At 47.0% G+C, this 17,934-nt stretch overlaps 1 protein-coding gene across 1 annotated transcript in view; it reads right to left on the reverse strand.

Annotated features, from left to right (window-relative positions):
• Positions 1-416: 416 nt before the first annotated feature.
• LOC119386727 (phospholipid-transporting ATPase ABCA3) overlaps positions 417-17,934 on the reverse strand; it is a 32,542-nt gene continuing 15,024 nt past the window's right edge. Inside the window, exons 5-9 of the mRNA XM_049413228.1 lie at positions 16,774-16,951; positions 13,201-13,388; positions 12,283-12,456; positions 9,719-9,941; positions 417-753 (exon numbers count right to left, since the gene is read on the reverse strand). Coding sequence (XP_049269185.1) covers positions 508-753; positions 9,719-9,941; positions 12,283-12,456; positions 13,201-13,388; positions 16,774-16,951 — 1,009 coding nt within the window. The 3' untranslated portion in view covers positions 417-507. The remainder of the gene's footprint in view (positions 754-9,718; positions 9,942-12,282; positions 12,457-13,200; positions 13,389-16,773; positions 16,952-17,934) is intronic.

Consider the following 17,934-nt stretch of genomic DNA (forward strand, 5'->3'; position numbering starts at 1 on the left):
GGACCCTATATGTTCATATTAAATAGCAAGAGATATTACAAATTATATTCGCGGACAGCAGCACTATTTCTACTTTGAGGCAATTACAAACACAATAGGTCAGAAATAGTATATCACAAACGTAAAACCAAACTTAATAATAAACATCAAAGGCTAGATACGAAAAAAAAACAGTTGTTTACATGGTTTCTGCAAAAGATGAGACAACAATAGTTCGTAAATATGCTCGTCTTTTATCGAGCAAGGTGAAGCGAAATATCAGCAAAAGAATTAATCGTCAGTAGTAAAAGGTGCGCGCGTACTAAATATAAATGTGTATGTATCAAAACACAAGTGAAATACGGTGCCCGAATTGAATCCGCGACCTCAGTTGTAACTGCACAGCGCCATAGCCGCTACGCCACTGAGGTCGGCATTCGTTTAGCATTAATCAAACGTGATGACCATATCAGGTCACACAACTGTCACCATTGGAGCACACCACTCGACTATATAACGCGTGCGCATTTAATTAGGCGGGATCATGACCACAGTGGCAGGCTGGTCCCTCTCGAAGTAGCGGACCTGGTTCTCGCCAAAGTCCACCATTTTGCGCTCGCGCGCGAAACCGATGAAGACCTCTCCGAGCGAGGTGTCGTTGACCAGAAAGTCTTCGAACTTGATCTCCTGCTGCAGCGTGTGCAGTTTGAAGATCACCTCACTCCAGATGAGGGGGTAGTCGGCGTTCGGTTTCAGGCGGTAGCGCATCTGATCCTGCACAGACAAGACGCGCAGAGACAGCATTCCGTATCATAGTATAAACGTCCTCAACGGGGTCGCGAAACAACCATCGCACCTCTAAGTGATCATAGAACGACGTCACATCCGTGCCACTAAACTTTTTCGAATCGGTCAAGTATGCCAGGAGTTGTAGAGGCTGCTATTCGAGAATTTTAGTTTTCTTTGTAGACAATTCTTACCACTCACGTTTTTACGGGACACCGGTGGATCATACGTGGTCTGCAACGCTGATATCCTGTTTTGTAGTTTTGTTTCAATGAGAGCACTGAAGCGAGTGAAAATTTTTGCAAATGTTTTGTAGTTTAAAAAAAATGCCGTTGGATGTCGTTGCCCGCTCTGCCACCGCCGTAAACTGCTCCGGTAGCCGGTAAAAACGTAATTTTCTGTTATACATGGGTCGCAGGCCGACAACACTAAGGCACTCGTGTGGCCGCGTGGTCTCTTTCACGCGTAGGGGGCATTCATGTTTACTGTGCGCATTTCAAGCAGTCGGGCCTCGTAAGCTGGTTGCTCTACGGCAGGGGTCTCAACACACGGCCTGCGAGCCGCATGCGGCCCGGGCACCTCACGCTAGTGTCCGGCCCGCCCATCACTGTCTTCGTCCTATATATTTTTATAAAGTTTTCTTAGTAAGTATGAGCTTCACAGACGTTAATGGTGTCAAGCATTTTCTTCGTGATGAGGCACCCCATGCGGTCACCATATATGCTAAGACATAACCATGGAACAAATACAGTACATTTCAGAATCGGCGTCCAGATTTTAGTCATTCTCGTGATCAGTCTCGATATATCTTTCGAAACGTGACGTCAAATCTCGATCAGCAACCCATGTATAAAATATGGAATATGGGAGAGGCCTTCTTTCAAATGGCAACGCTAGCTGACATTGTGTTCAACCCCCTGTCGTAAGACCGTCACAGTGCGATTAGCATTTTATTTTTGTTCCCCTCTTTAAAGGATTTATATTTCTTTAAATAAACAACCACTGGCTATACTATACTACCACACCGGTGCGCCGATTTCTCTTTTTTGACCGCTCGCGCACTAGAAACTACACAGCGGAAATGGCAAGACAGCACCGTAAGGTCGGAATCTCGACACGACGTTGGACATTTCCCTTTTTTTCTTTCGAAAGTGCTGGCGCCGCTAATTCCATTTCAGGCGTGCGACTCGAGGAGGCCGCTCAGGCTCCGTCACATCTGTACGCGTTTGGGGCTATATAATGTCCTCCGATCACTTGCACCACGCGGCTGTGGGAGCGTTTTGCGCGCGAGTGGGAATTCCCGTTCGCCATTTGCCGGATGAAATCGCTGTGTTAAACTTATAAAAGCCCTCATATGGCATACCGTGCGTAGCATTAAAGCTGTCAAATATTATGACGCTTCAGTTGCGATGGTGCCACCATTGTGATGTACCATTCAAGATACTCTGGCCGACTTTATACAATATATTTTTAGTGTACTGGTGGCTCCTTTCGCTCGTGATTTCCTGCACATTGCCACTGACTGGTATGATGTTACGATCAACTTTAGATAAAAATCCCGAGCAGCATGGCACCCTTCCGTGAACAGGCAGAGCGTTTAGTTATTTTCTTAGCTAAAAGTCATTTCTTAGCTAACCAAAGGCACTTTCGCCGTTCTGTCATCTATCTATCTATCTATCTATCTATCTATCTATCTATCTATCTATCTATCTATCTATCTATCTATCTATCTATCTATCTATCTATCTATCTATCTATCTATCTATCTATCTATCTATCTATCTATCTATCTATCTATCTATCTATCTATCTATCTTGTGGGAGAGCACGCGCGCCCATTTCCTTTCCTTAAGGCTGGCGCGATCGCGAACTGACGGCGGGAGCCAAGGGACCACTAGGAGAGGAGCACCGTCGCCCTTTTCGGACAACCCCTTCTTTCCCGCCGCTCCTCGCGCCAATCCTCGCATCCCGGCTCGCGGGAAAGGGAACTCGCCCTGCGAGGGAAACAATCCTCGCAGTGGGGATGGACACGGGAGGTGAATAAAACAACCGAGCAGACGGGGAGACGACCTCTCTTGCTCTGCTGACCTGCGAGGTACCACCTCACCGCCCCAAGTTCCGCGAGCCGAACATCGACCGAAGGTGTAAGCGTTACCCTTCGTTTTCTACTAGAGCGGACTATCCCTCTACGCGACATTTGCGCGTTATTGCTAGAGTAGCAATAAAGTGTTTGTTGTTCTAGCCTGTTGCCTTATTCGCCCGAACCCGTCGTAGCTGAGATGACTCGCGCTACGGGAAGGGGACGTTGACACGTGCACGGTACGACTATTTGCGGCTGGGACCGGAGCTAGGCTTCTGCACCAGCCGTGCATAGAGCGGACCCCTTCTATCTATCTATCTATCTATCTATCTATCTATCTATCTATCTATCTATCTATCTATCTATCTATCTATCTATCTATCTATCTATCTATCTATCTATCTATCTATCTATCTATCTATCTATCTATCTATCTATCTATCTATCTATCTATCTATCTATCTATCTATCTATCTCACCGCCTATGCCTTGGCGCTCTCGTGGTCGTCACCTTAACGCATATGACAAAATTGGCATAGGAGCACATGAGTGAATGACGAACGCGATTCGCAGGTCATCACATGAATAACGTGACTTCTCTGTAGCGTACGTCATGAAAGCCTTTCCACCAGCCACGTGTGGCGCATATGCGACCACGGGTATGTTAACATACGCGTGGTCGCATATGCGCCACACGTGGCTGGCACGTACCCGCGTAACACGGCCCGTGGTCGCATGTGCCACAGGCGATTCACAGTCTACATCAACCTATGATGAGCGAGGACAGATTTGAAACCTTAACGCGATAGCTTCAAGAAGCCCCGATAAGCGACGCGAGAGCTTTAAGAAGCCCTGATGAGCGAAGAATCCCGATGGAAGAATATAGAGCCGGAATCGAACTCGGGAATTCCGCACGGCAGTCGAGTGCTCCCCTACAGAGCCACGCCAGCACTGTAAACCGCTTAGAAAAAAGACCTTACACAAGCGTCCTGTCGGGGCAGCGCCAATTGTGCTCGTAGTGTTGGCTATCCAGTTTCATAACACTGCAGTAAACATTACCCATGTGCGCCTATGACTCCGCAAGCTATAGTCAAGTGTTGCGCGAATACGCCGACGACCGTTACTTACACACATAATCGCAATGTAGCGTGCGATTCATTGCGATGAAACTAACGTCGCTGCTCTAATGTGAGTGCCGACGTTACGTCAGACCATGAGCTGCGCTTTACACGCCAGTGTAGTAGGCGTGCCTGGGATGCCTTTGACATTCGCACAACTACTTAATTTGCACGAAGACGTACATCTACCTCGTAAGGCTTGGCTCAAAAGAACAACGCACAGGTCCCTTATTTCATTCCCCTAAGACGACTTGAAGGCGAGAGCCGTCTTGTTTTTCTTCTCAGTCGACGTATTAATGCTCCCCCGGGCCCCTCCTGAAGTTTTCTGCACCTGACCTGGTTTTGCAGTGCCTCCGTGATCGGCCCACCTTTGACCAAACGACAATGGCATGTGTTGATGTCATCATACGGAGTCAGTGACGTCACAATGACGTCACAAATTTTGGCAATCTGTGATATCGGGATGACCTCTATGGTGACGTCATCAAGTGATGGTGAATTTTTGCCTCACTCGTGTTGACGCCGACGCGGCAGGACGCTGACACCGACTGGTCAATTTTCTCGTTTGATGAGGCATCTAAGGCTTTCACCTTAAGAAATCGGTATTGGCTGCAACTCGCTGTAGGCTTCACATGAACTCGATTCGCTCAAATCGTGGCATCCCCAGGAATTTTAAGTGGTTTCAGTGGTTCAAATCGTCGAAGCTTCGAACTAATGAACCGAAGCTGCAAGTTGCGAATACTGGTCGCTCTCAGAGCAAGACAGACAGATACCGGGATCAAAAGTGCGGTTCGTATATGTTGAGGAATGGCTGGTCTGACTTGCATATTAAATATAATGTTACGTCCACAAACGGGGTTTATGTCAACGTCGCAAGCGTCCTACAAGTACTCCTCCTGGTCGACTACACCCTGTGCCACAACCAAGAACTCCATTTGAGCAAGTTGAAATTGATCTTCTTGGTCCCTTTCCGCGGTCCTCCAATGGAAATCGTTGGATCGTCGTGTGCACCGATCATCTGACACGATATTGCGAGACGACTGAACTGGGTGTGTCCAGATAAGATCGAACACGAGGTCCCGGTCACCATTCCCGATTTTGATGAACATTACTGTAGGTCTAGGCATTACACCCAGAACAATGGATTCGCAGTTAGTTTTGCGAAAAAAAAATTTGTTCGCCTGAAAAAAAATGTACAAATTTCGGCTGCAAAAAACGCTTTTCCGCCAATTTCGCTATTTCTGAATTTTGAGCGCACCTAGAGAAAAAACGGTGCACTTCTTCGTCACAATATTTATTCCCCTTAAAGAACAGGTGAAATACAATCTTATGAATCTATTATTTCCCTTGCTTGTCGAAGCACTTTTGAAGAAAAAAATCACGAACTTGGCAAATTGTACAAAATACCTGTATTTCAGGAATTTATTGCTGCAAGCAAGTTAAAGTGAGGATAATAAAAATTGGTACATATTAACTTTGATACTTTCGCTCACTTTTAAAATAATTTGCGCGGTTTTATCGCGCTCCGTTTTACTCGATAAGTGGGCTGAAATGTAAGTGATTTACCGAAAACGCCGAACTTTAAAAATGATTTTCTCAGAAAGAACATTTTCAAGTTTTTTTAAATCCCTCTGATTGAAGTCAAGGATGTCGTCTACCATTCTGCAGAAAAAAACGTTGCATTATTTTGGTTGCTAACATGTTATAGTGCGTCAAATGTGACCATGCCAGCCTAGCGGCCGCGTCGTTCGTTATATGCTGAAACTCGGATATAAGTTGTTAAAAATACTTGTACATGACATAATTACAAATCAGCAAAATCAGCAGCTCCACACCAACAAATGCGCGGCCAGGTGTCATGGTTCAGCAAGCTTTGCCTTGCGATCAGCCGCTTGACAAACCCGCAGCAGCGGCCGCTCGATGCGGCGAGCACTGACATTACATGAGTGCCGCTTCGACTGCGGATGAGCTCCGCTTGCGCGCCAAACTACGCTCAGAGGACAAACGAGAGAAGGAATGCATCACTGTGACAGTTAAAGGCCGTTAAGTGCCAACAAATGTCATAATATGCAACGAAAACTCTGCCGGCAATTTCCCAGTGAGCGCCTTCAGTACAGCACGCATGTATTTTTTTTACCTGCTGTTATGCTCGAAGCCGCAAAATATCGTGATAAACGCTCGACGTGCGTTGAATATTCTATCTGCGGACGCACAACACTACAGTATTGTAAAAACGGTTCTTTAATGAAGCACATGACTTGGACACACTTCTTTTCACAGCCGGCTGACACAAGTGTTCTGGCACGTGACGAACAGCTGCAGTTTGAGTTGTTCCACCATCGGAAGCACGTATGACAAACTTTCTTTAGATGTCAATGGCTTTTTTTGTGTCTCATATGTTGCTCATAGTATGAACCTAATTATCTTTAGGCCATCAGAAGAGAGAAAGCAACACATGAGCGCACTACTTCAGGCGCTCACTGGGAAATTGCCGGCAGTGTTTTCGTTGCATATTATGACATTTGTTGCCACTTAACGGCTCTTAACTTTCACAGTGATGCATTCCTTCTCTCGTTTGTCCTCTGAGCGTAGTTTGGCGCGCAAGCGGAGCTCATCCGCAGTCGAAGCGGCACTCATGTAATGTGAGTGCTCGCAGCATCGAGCGGCCGCTGCTGCGGGTTTGTCAAGCGGCTGATCGCAAGGCAAAGCTTGCTGAACCATGACACCTGGCTGCGCATTTGTTGGTGTGGAGCTGCTGATTTGTAAATATGTCATGTAGAAGTATTTTTAACCACTTATATCCGAGTTTCAGCACATAACGAACGACGCGGCCGCTAGGCTGGCATGGTCACATTTGACGCACTATAACTGGTTAGCAACCAAAATAATTCAACGTTTTTTTCTGCAGAATGGTAGACGACGTCCTTGACTTCAATCAGAGGGATTTAAAAAAAAATTAAAAATGGCCTTTTTGAGAAAATTATTTTCAAATTTCGGCGTTTTTGGTAAATCACTTACATTTCAGCCCACTTATCGAGTAAAACGGAGCGCGATAAAACCACGCAAATTATTTCAAAAAAGAGCGAAAGTATCAAAGTTAATATGTGCCGATTTTTATCATCCTCACTTTAACTTGCTTGCAGTAATAAATTCCTGAAATACAGGTATTTTGTGCAATTTGCCAAGTTTGTGATTTTTTTCGTCAAACGTGCTTCGACAAGCAAGGAAAATATTGGACTCATAAGATTGTATTTCACTTGTTATTTAAGGGGAATAAATATTGTGACGAAGAAGTGCACCGTTTTTTCCCTAGGTGCGCTCAAAATTGAAAAATCGCGAAATTGGTGGAAAAGCGTTTTTTGCGGCCAAAATTTGTATTTTTTTTTTGCAGGCGAACAAAATTTTTTTTTCGCAAAACTAACTGCGAATCCATTGTTCTGGGTGTAATGCCTAGACCTACAGTAACTTTCATCAAAATCGGGAATGGTGACCAGGACCTCGTGTTCGATCTTATCTGGACACACCCTGCCACACCATCGGCTACTGCACGTGACGTGTGCCTCTTCATGCTACACTTTGTGATTCCCCGACACGGACCTCCCAAAGTCGTTATTAGTGATCGTGGACGCCAGTTCACGGCAGATGTGGTCGAAGAGATGCTTCGTCTATGTGCTTCAAGTTTTCGGCACTCCACGCCCTATCACCCTCAAACGAACGGCCTTACGGAACGCACAAACAGAACTCTCACGAACATGCTGTCCATGTACGTCGCATCAGATCACAAAAACTGGGACGATGTTCTGCCTTTCATTACTTATGCATTCAACACCGCACAGCATGAAACTACCTGCTACAGTCCCTGCTTTCTTCCTTACGCTAGACCGCCACGCCATACACTCGACACGATTTTGCCATTTTGAGACCACGATGATCTGTGCATTTCCAAGACTATGTGCCGTGCGAAAGAGGCCCGACGTCTCGCTCATTTGCGCACTCTTGCTTCACAAGAACGCTCGAAGTACGGTTCGACATCGACGCCGACACGTGACATATGACCCCGGTGACTTCGTGTGGCTTTGGACACCAGTGAGAAAACGTGGATTATGTGAAAAACTATTGGCACACTATGTTGGACCCTATGTTGTTCTCGACCGTATAAGCGAAGTGACTTACCGCGTTACTCACCTCCACGCCAATGGCCGACGTGCTGCAAAGACTGAACTTACACATATTGCCCGTTTAAAGCCGTTCGTTACTAGAGAGACTGTTTGACTCGCCCGGTGGGCTTTGTCTGCGCGCGGAGAGATGTTACAATTGTAGTTTGGGTATGTGAACCTATGTGTAGTGGGTCTGGGCTTGAGAGAGGTGAAGAGGAAGAAGACGTGCCTTGCAATAGCGATAACCTCGGTGCGAACTCAAGGCCGCTGAGGCTACCGCTGCGTCGCGTCTCAGTAAACCCCGTTCGTGGACGTAACAATATCTTTGCCCTAGTTCTCAGGCAGCAGGTTCGTTTTGCGATCACAATAGCCTTATTAAGGCGAAAGCCATAAATGCCTCATCAAACACGAAATTTGACCATCGGCGTACCGCGGCGTCGGGAACGAGTCATGCAAAAAATCTGCATCACGTGATGATGTCATCATATGGAGTCTCGATGACGTCACAGATCACCAAATTCTGTGACGTCATTATGACGTCATGACGTCACTGTGATGTCACGTCATGTAACATCACATGACGTCGTAGCTTGGTCAAGGATGGTCCTATCACGGAGGAAATGCAAAAGCAGGTGAGGTGTCTCCGATCTTGGAGGCAGTGCAGAACCCCGTTAGGTGCAGAAAGCTTTTCAGGGGTGACGGGGCAGGATCAATACATCGATTGAGAAGAAAAAGAAGATGACATTCGCCTTGGAGTCATCTTCAGCGAATACATAAGGGACCCTGTGAGTTTATGTGGGCATATATAGCAGAAGAAAGCTTCGTGCCTTATCGGTTTTTGCAGATAGCAATTGGTTTAGTGCTGTTATATTGCGTCTGTGTGTCTAGTCTCACTCCCTCAATCTTGAACGTAAAACATTGTCACGATCTTTTGCAATAAACCGTCGATACAGCGCTAATGACCATGGAGAAGAAAGGTGGAAATGTATAATGATCTTCGGTGTGCGCTCGCGGGACAGCTGTCTGAAAACATCGACAGTCGAGATTCACCCCATTCTCAACCTTTCATTGGATTCCTTGCATGCGACAATATAATTCAAATGTTACTTAAACGAGGGCACAATCGAATCGGCTCACGTAGGTTCCACAAGCACTGCAACTGGATGCTTCAGATCTGCGCAGAAATGACCGAAGGAAGCGAGCATTGGTGCTGAACGTTATCTCACACCGACACAGCAGCGGTGTGATTTCGGAGGCCATGCAAAAATGAGGACTTCGCGCAGGACTCAAAAGCTTACCGGAAAATGAAGTTGCGCATCCAGAACAAAGCGTGAAAGATGAGCCCGTCGCAGTATTCATTGGACACCAGTCATTTATGTCGACAGTCTAATCGGGAGAAAGGCTACGGCGATTTATTCATGTGTGGGGATCGCAAATGAATTATTTTCTAGCATTATCGCCGTGCATGGCATACGCCGGCTTCTTACGCTCATCACTGCTGCTGAGGCTTTCTGAAACTCATTTCTCGCAAGGTCGCAGCAAACAGCGTGTGTACCTTGGGAAGTTATCAGTGTATAGTAAGGAGTGCGTGCGCTCACCTCCCGCTTCTCGGCGATGACCGACTGGGGGAATTCGCGCTTGATGCCCCGGTTGATCTCCTTGATGGAGCCGTCTTGCATGCTCTGCGCCACGGTCAGCTTGACCACGATGGTGCAGCCCTGGGTGGCCGACTGCTTCAGGGCCACCGTGTCGCCGACGCGCGTGAAGTCGCCACCCGACAGAATGCCGACGCGAGTGCAGAGCTGGTCGCACTCGCGCATGCTGCAAACAGTGCGCACACGAGGTGAAGCAATCAAACTGCAACTATAATAATTGCTATCATAATAACCGCTACTATAATAATTTTACGTTCCAAACCAATATACGAATATGAGGTGCGATGGATTTGGATAATCTAGGGTTCTTTAACATGCACCTAAATCTAATTACACGGGTATTCTCTGCTAAGCTACGAAGGTGGGTTCAGCGCAACAAGTCAGCCAACCGGAAGCACGACCGGAGGAACGCGGGATAGAACACGAGAACTTCAGGTGGGAGGACCCCGTCAGGCGTTAATGCCTTCTGTCCTCTCTTCCCTAAGTCTAAATTTGTACACTCGAATACAAAATCAATTCAACTGAATTCTACTGCGGCGTGTAGACATATGAAAAAAGACGGCACTGCGTTAATACGTGATGACATGCACTACGCAGCGCGTGTTGCATCCCTCGTTGCTTTCCGTACCTCGTACGAAGTTAAGCTTCCTGAACACAATCACGGATTATCAACAATTCTGGCGCCACACCACGCGCCATACATCGATACACAGGTGCTTAGAAGCTGCTTGGAGATACAGGTGCTTTCATATCGCTAGAACATTGCCTGCCAGCAAATAGTAATAGTGTAGAACGCAAATTTAGCAGCTTTCTATTTTCCTAAATGTACAGGACGTGCATCGTTTAGTGTTTGCCTTTTCCTGAACGCCGTATCATTTTCTTAGTTGAGCGCTCTAAAAGGACAAATGTAGAAAAAAAAACGCGGTGTGAAGAATAGAGTGTGCGCCACTAAGATTGCGACACACGGGTGTACTCTCTCTTTTTATATTGTATCACTGCAGTCCCGCGGACATACAAGGAAATTAGGATTAAAAAGGTGTAGCCTCCGCGATCAGCTCCGGCAGCGCGCTGCCGGAGAATCGCGGAGGCTACTAGAAAGGTGCATGAACAGTTAGTTACTCAGTTTATTCCATCAAAAGTCACTGCTATCGTTGGGGCAAACAAGTTTCGCGATGCTCTGTGAATGCGGCGCAGCGCGTAATAAAGGCAGCTAGTGTTTTTCCGCGGACTACTGGCGGTGTCGCATATATCGCCGCGTAAGGTGCTGACTCGACGTGCAATCGACGCTTGCACAATATAGTTAAAAATTCTGGAGGCTATGCATATAACGATGTATAGGAGGCCCAAATGGTAGGTGCGTTAGCAAACAGCGAGCTAAACGGGTGTGACACCAAATCTGCTTTGTTACTTCGGTTATTTTATATGGAAGGCCGCTTATTGGGGAGCCTGATAACAATGGCAAGTGCACGGCAGCTACCCCAGCAATTTAATATGACGGATTTCACACACCGCATTGCACGATATCAAAAATTCCCGCAAAGTGGCGGAAAGACCTCGGAGTGACGACAGAAATAGGTACTGCGTGACAGCAACGTAACGTGCAGCACAAAGGCGGTGACGTAAGCAAACCGATGGGGCATCAGCTACACTTCACAAGTACGGCTCCGCTTGCGGCATCAGAAACGCGCAGGTGCGTCTCAAAGCAAGGAGCGCTATAGTGATCGGACGAAGTACTGCCATGAGCGTCCTCATGAGCGCAAGCAAGTGGAGGTGAGGAACCATTTTGGATCCTTTAACATCGGACACCAAAATGTGTTCATACTACACATGGTCGCGGTGGTTCGGCGCTTATATTCACTCAAATATGTCATCATATTTGTCGTCGCATCTCGGCACTTCACCTATTCAGCTTCAACTTCACCGCTTTTGCAGCTTTCTCATCTCATAACGTTCTTGCTGATGGCTATCGCGACAAGTCTGCAAAAGGATCCACACTTCGTTTCTGGACTTCAAAATTCAAATAAGTTACCTTTAAGGTATCGATTCTTTATAGAAATTCATCACAGCATTTCTTGCAAGCACGCGAAGCTCATGCTGTAGTCAGTTTGCCATCCGAATCTGATGTCGAACAGGAGTTGGAAGTGTGTCTGCTGACAGTGAAAAAGAAACGTTGTCCGCTCAATAACTGGATCCATATTTAACGTTTCGTACTTATTCACTTAAACCGTCGTTTGATGCAAGCCCAGAAAGACAATGTCTTTAATAGAAATGTGTCTACTTAAGATAGCCCGGTTATGTGACCGAGTTCGGATGGAAAGCCTGCAGCACGCAGACGCGGGCTGCAAGTGCCAGCTTTGTGTTTGTCCTTTCCAACGCACGTTCAGCAAGTCCTTTTTCTGTATGTATTTCATGTATAGCGTGAGGCGTTGGTTCGGGGTTAAGCACGATGAACAGATATATTCTTAACGCAACGCGTGCTATAGGATTGTGCACAACGTTGTACTCACCAGTGGGACGTGAACAGCACAGCCATGCCGCTGGAGCGCTGGATGCGCGTGATTGCGCGGAACAGGCGGCCTCGGGAAATAGGGTCCACGCCAGATGTGCACTCATCGAGGATGACCAGCGCAGGGTCTCCAACCAGGCTCATGGCCAGAGACATCTTGCGCCGGCTGCCAGAACTACGGACAACACAATGAAGGTTATGCGAATGCCTTACCCTCTGAAGTTGTTAGACATAGTCTACATATGATAGACCTCGTTATATACTCCCAGGAGAACATTTTTTATGTATTAACACAAAATTCAGCCAACACGCTCTAAAAGAATCATAAGCCAACGAGTCGCGACGTATAAATCCTGTTCGCTGCAGAAGTCATTGGTCTTTGAAACACGCAGAGCAGGGAGCAGGACGTGGCGTCAATGACGCAACTCTTTCGAGGCATGAGCCGCGGTCTTTCCTCTATATGCAGTATCTTGTAGACAATAATTTGGTTTTAAGATTGCTTTATATGGTGCGTCTGCTGGCTGTTGTGCTATACGGAATGATTTCGTATTCGTATAGGAAGCTCTGAATTAATACGTGTTGTCCAACGGCGACTCTAAGTAGAGCCAATGGTGTATTGTGACGCACGAACGGATATTTTCACGAGCCATCAGCTACACCCGAGAAAATATAGCGAGAAGAAACTGGAATATGCGCAGATGTATACGAGATCGGTAAGTCCTCTTGACGTGCTGACGATAGATATTGGATAACCAGTGCTTCCAAGAAAGTGCTCGCCTGCCGAAACCAAGCACTGAGTTGTTATAATCCCGACACCTAAATGGTTCGCGCGTGCATCGCGCGCAGTGGTGTAGCTGTGACATAGTGCAACGATGTGAAGAATGCAACTGCGTTATTATATACGTGCACACATACTCACCCGTAGTCGAGGGTCGGGCGTTTGGAGTGGCGCAAGAGGCCGACCTGGTGGAGGATGTAGTGGATCTCCTTGTGCATCACGTGGTGCGTGAGACCACGCAGCCGCGCAATCAGCGCCAGCATCTCGCGCCCCGTCAGCTTGAAGATGATCGGGTCCTCCTCGGGGCAGTAGCCGATTCGCTTCAGGTACTGCGCAGCAGCACAGCGTGGCATTTGCACTGCCTTCGAAGTTTTCAGTGCAATGCTAATGACAGGGTACTAACGAGATCAAGTTCACTACCAAATGAAATTTATTATCGAATATTTCGACGGCCCACCACCCTCGAGAATGACTCAGCCCAAGCAGCCACTTTGTTGGGCGTTCCCTCTTTCCTTTCTGCTAGTGTCTGTAGACCTCCCTTAATGCCCCAAAATTATCATGGGCTTTCTTTCGCTCTGAACGAAGGTTCAGTGAGACATTCGACGCCTGTGCAATAGTTTCACATAACTGAGTCGCCGTAAGAAGGACAAATTCGCCAGAGAGGCATGTCGTAGCCTGAGGGAATAAAACGTTGCAAAACATTTAATAAATATTAAGCTGAAATATCTGTGAAACTTTCACGCAAATGAAGAAAGATAATGAAAAACCACTAAACTGGCGGCTACACTGTTATTGAAGACGGCAGTGTATAATGCGTCCGTCTCTTTCCGTGTATATGTTGCACTGTCTTGGATGGTAAATAAGGCTAAGAAGCCGTTGTGTAAGCACCCAGTTGAACACACACTTCCTGTCGAAAGCCAGCGCCGTAAAGACAGTGTTACAGTGGCGTTGTCACGCATAAAGAACGCGAACGGAAGTGCTCCTTGATTTTCTTTTTGAGAAAAACACACATTTTTCATTTTCTATACATCCGGCGTTTCTCCCAAGATTGCAAAAAAACCTTAAGAGTGCCGCAGAAAATAAGAATTGTTTTTAAAAATTGACGTCCGTACGGCGGACATCAGCAAACAGTTGTATTATCAGGTTAACTAGGCAAGTACATTACGTTAAGTAGCTGGCCACGTGCTAACCGAATTGAAAGTTGAATTGAAATACCTGAGGAGACCGAATATCAATTTTCAAATGAGGCAGAAACACTGTGCCTTAAGCTGTGTGGGAAGCAAAATAAATTTTTACTTTTGCGCTAGGAAACAAACTGAAGCCTTCAAGAACGCAAAAAATACCACGCGTGCATAACAAGCTACGCCACTTAAGTCCTCTAGCGTCTCTCAGTCTACTTACCTATGCGGAATTATCTTTCCTCTATCAACCCGCCTTCACGTCAAGGTTCTCAAACAATATATCCCTAGTATTACCGGGAACTTGCTGGAATAATAACGCTCTTTAACGCAGTGGTCATACCTTACCTCGCCGCTAAGTGCTAACCGTGAAGCGAGAATTCTTTGGTGGCATGTGTTGAAAATCAAAGACGATGGCGGTGGCGCACCACGCGCCTGCAGTCATCACAAGGATTAGTGTGGCGTTAAAGGAGAAGGAGGAGGCAGCCACGCCGTCTGTCTCTGTTCTTTATATTTGGTGCCGTCAAACCCGGGACTACTTCTCCTGTTAGACCGTGACGGCGATTCATGGATTGACGGGCAGCATTCACTGCCTGGAGGTGCGCGAGGCGGGAGCCAATTGCGCTTATTTCGGCTATGGTCTGCCCTTGCCCTTCAAGACGACGGCCGTGGTTTGCATGGATGGGGTGTCCGTCCATGAAGTAACAGAGTCGCATCCAGTCAGCCTAGCGCTCGGAGCACTAGCCTTCGAAGCTACCAACTGTTCACTGGTCGATCCGTCGCGCTCGCCTAATCGTAAATCCAAGGTTCCCTAGGTCTGCGGTGCCGAGGCCATTCAGTGTCAGTAATCGTGAAGCTCTTACCCTTGGATCACATAGCGCCACGCCAGCATCGTTGATCTTTATGCGTAAGGACTCGACTCGCGAGCGCGATGGAGGCATAGAACAAAATACCGATAACATGAAGCTGCTCCAAGAAATCCGGAGATCATCGCGTGAAGACATTGAATAAGTCTTGAAAGAAAGTGACACAGTACTTTCGCACCTAAAGTACGTAAGCTCAAGGAATTACGCCTATATCTTGAATTGATGAGGTAGAACTTGGAAGGAAGGAGACCGCCGGATTAATGACACTATGCATTTTTGAGGAACTAGAAAACGTCAAAAATTGACAATGAAAGCTTTGAATTCTGCATCATGGGCGCAATATTAAACCTTGAAATTCAATTGGCCGAATTAGAGAAAAGACCATTGTACACACCCGCACAGCTAACAGGAAATTCCTTGGCGATGCGTAAGCCGAGCTTGATTTTGAGAATAATGCCCATCGATGAAAACGAAGAGAAAGTTGACAGTCGATGGAACTCTGCTAACAAATCTGCGATGGCTTAAAGCAATGTAAGAATAATGGGCTCCAAAGAAGCATTGGAACTAGCTCCGATTTGGCAGAAATCTACAGGAACAAGTTCCAAGAATTATGCCGCAAAATGCCGTCTCAGAACCTGGAGCTAGGTCGTCCGTCGGTTTTGGCAGCCCTGAAGACATTCGCCGCTATTGTTTAATTGGCGCTCATGACAGATCCAACTCTACTTCGAAAGAAGCTTTAACACAAAGGGTCCAAAGGGAGGAACAGTCGAAGTTCGTGAGAGAAAAAGGACTCAAATACTGTTAAAGATGACGTGCGAAAATCGCCATCAGCCATAGGAATCGGGATCTCGGTCATCAGGACGAGAAGCCTAAAGGAGCGTTTGCACTTCTGTGGAACGCGATCAAAGACAGCAGCCAACGTGCTCAAAGCGTAAAGGACACAAGTGCAAATCAAAAGCACTTCGTGCTGTAGTGCACGAGATGCTTTTGTTTTCTGATGGTGTAGGGCCTAGAAGGATATTTTGCTTGATTTGAAAGCTAACCACCTCGTCAGTACCGACAAACGTTCAATTATCTGCAGCTAGAGCAACTATGCTAGTTATGTTAACTAAAATATATAGGTTAAGTAGCCATGAAGTTAAAGCAAATAACCTGTTTTCTGGCGTCCCACCCCGTTACTGATTAGATTTGCAAATACACTCGCATTATTGTCTTGAGACTTCTACCTGTACCAATTTCGGGCAAATATTCATTAGAGAAACAGCTGGCACAACAAGGTTACCTTGCCAACCATGAAACCCGATTCAATCAAGCATTTTACTGCTTTTCCATTTTAGTCTTGTTCTCCCTTGCACTTACGGCTAATCTGCGGCAGTTGAGTTGGTGCAAAAGCAAAAAAAGAAAGAAAGAATGAATTGGCGGAACATTGTGGAATCTTTCTTCACCGCCCGATGTAAGAGGCAATACACGAAGGCGGGGCACTTGCATCTCGTCCCGTATTTTGTTGAACTTAGAGAATTGCTTCGCGGCCTCGTTGGCATTTGGTGAAGAACTTGTTTTATGGCGAGGTATACGCGCGCAAAACACGTCGGCTATTTCGTCGTCTCAATGTCACCGTCATTTTGAGGCAAAAGATCTATTTCAGATAAGCGAAAGAAAATAATGCCAACCTGCTTGGGGTTGCGTCGGATGCCCCAGCCTTCGATGTAGGCATTTCCACGGCCGAGCTCCCGGTCGCCAGCCAGGATGCCCAGAACCGTGCTGCGGCCGGACTGCTGCAAGCCGAGGACGCCGAATATCTCGCCCGGCTGCACCGTAAAGCTGAGCTGGCCGATCACCGACACCTCCCTGCAATAGCACAATACGAGGCCAATGACTGACACGCTGTTTTAACCTGCAATGCCCGTTTGATTATTCTTAACCGCGACATCTGTCACGCATACAGCGTATACGCGAGTGAGTTCGTCCACGTAACGTTAGCCAGGGTGTTATCAGATGATCGGCAACTGTGTGGTAATTGGGTATGCTACCATCGTCATGCAATGCAAAGTTTTCCAACAGCGTTTACACACGCCACAGCTGCATCTGACTTTTAGGAGTTTTCCGAGCCGGGCAATTTTTTCGGCACTTGAAATTTTAGGTCGTCGAAAAAAAATAATTCACGCAAGATACAGCGCAGTGCTAACAATCTATTGAGAACGGGATGACTTAAGATGCAATAATATTATACTGTAAATACTGCAACTCTACGCGTAACATTTTGGTGGAGCTGCGGGGTAGTCTCTACGAAAGTCGGACCTGGATCTCCGCAGCGGACGTCACATCGGTTCCGCTGCTATGGCTACCGAAAGTGTCCCGGCCACTTCGACACCAGTGCAATACGTCATGAACCCGCTACGTGATCCGGGAATCTTCACCGGTACTGGCAAGGTAGACGTCGAAGAGTGGCTGGCGATGTACCAGCGCGTTGCCAACAGTTACAGGTGGGATCCAACCCTTATGCTGGCGAACGTGATATTCTACCTGGGGGAAACCGCAAAGGCGTGGTTTGAGACGCACGAAACCGAGCTCACAAGTTGGGACATTTGCAAAGAGAGGCTACGTGATCTCTTCGGGAGACCAATCGGACGCCAAGCGGAAGCCCAGAAGGAGCTAGCCTCCCGGGCCCAGACGTCCACCGAATCGTACACCTCCTACATTCAGGACGTTCTGGCACTTTGCCGAAAAACGGACAGCAACATGCCGGAGGCAGATAAGGTCGGACACATTATGAAGGGCATCGCCGACGATGCATTCAACTTCTTGCTTTGTAGGAGCTGCACAACAGTTGA

This window comes from Rhipicephalus sanguineus, chromosome 3 (assembly GCF_013339695.2).
Source record: "Rhipicephalus sanguineus isolate Rsan-2018 chromosome 3, BIME_Rsan_1.4, whole genome shotgun sequence".
Taxonomy (NCBI): Eukaryota; Metazoa; Arthropoda; class Arachnida; order Ixodida; family Ixodidae; genus Rhipicephalus; species Rhipicephalus sanguineus.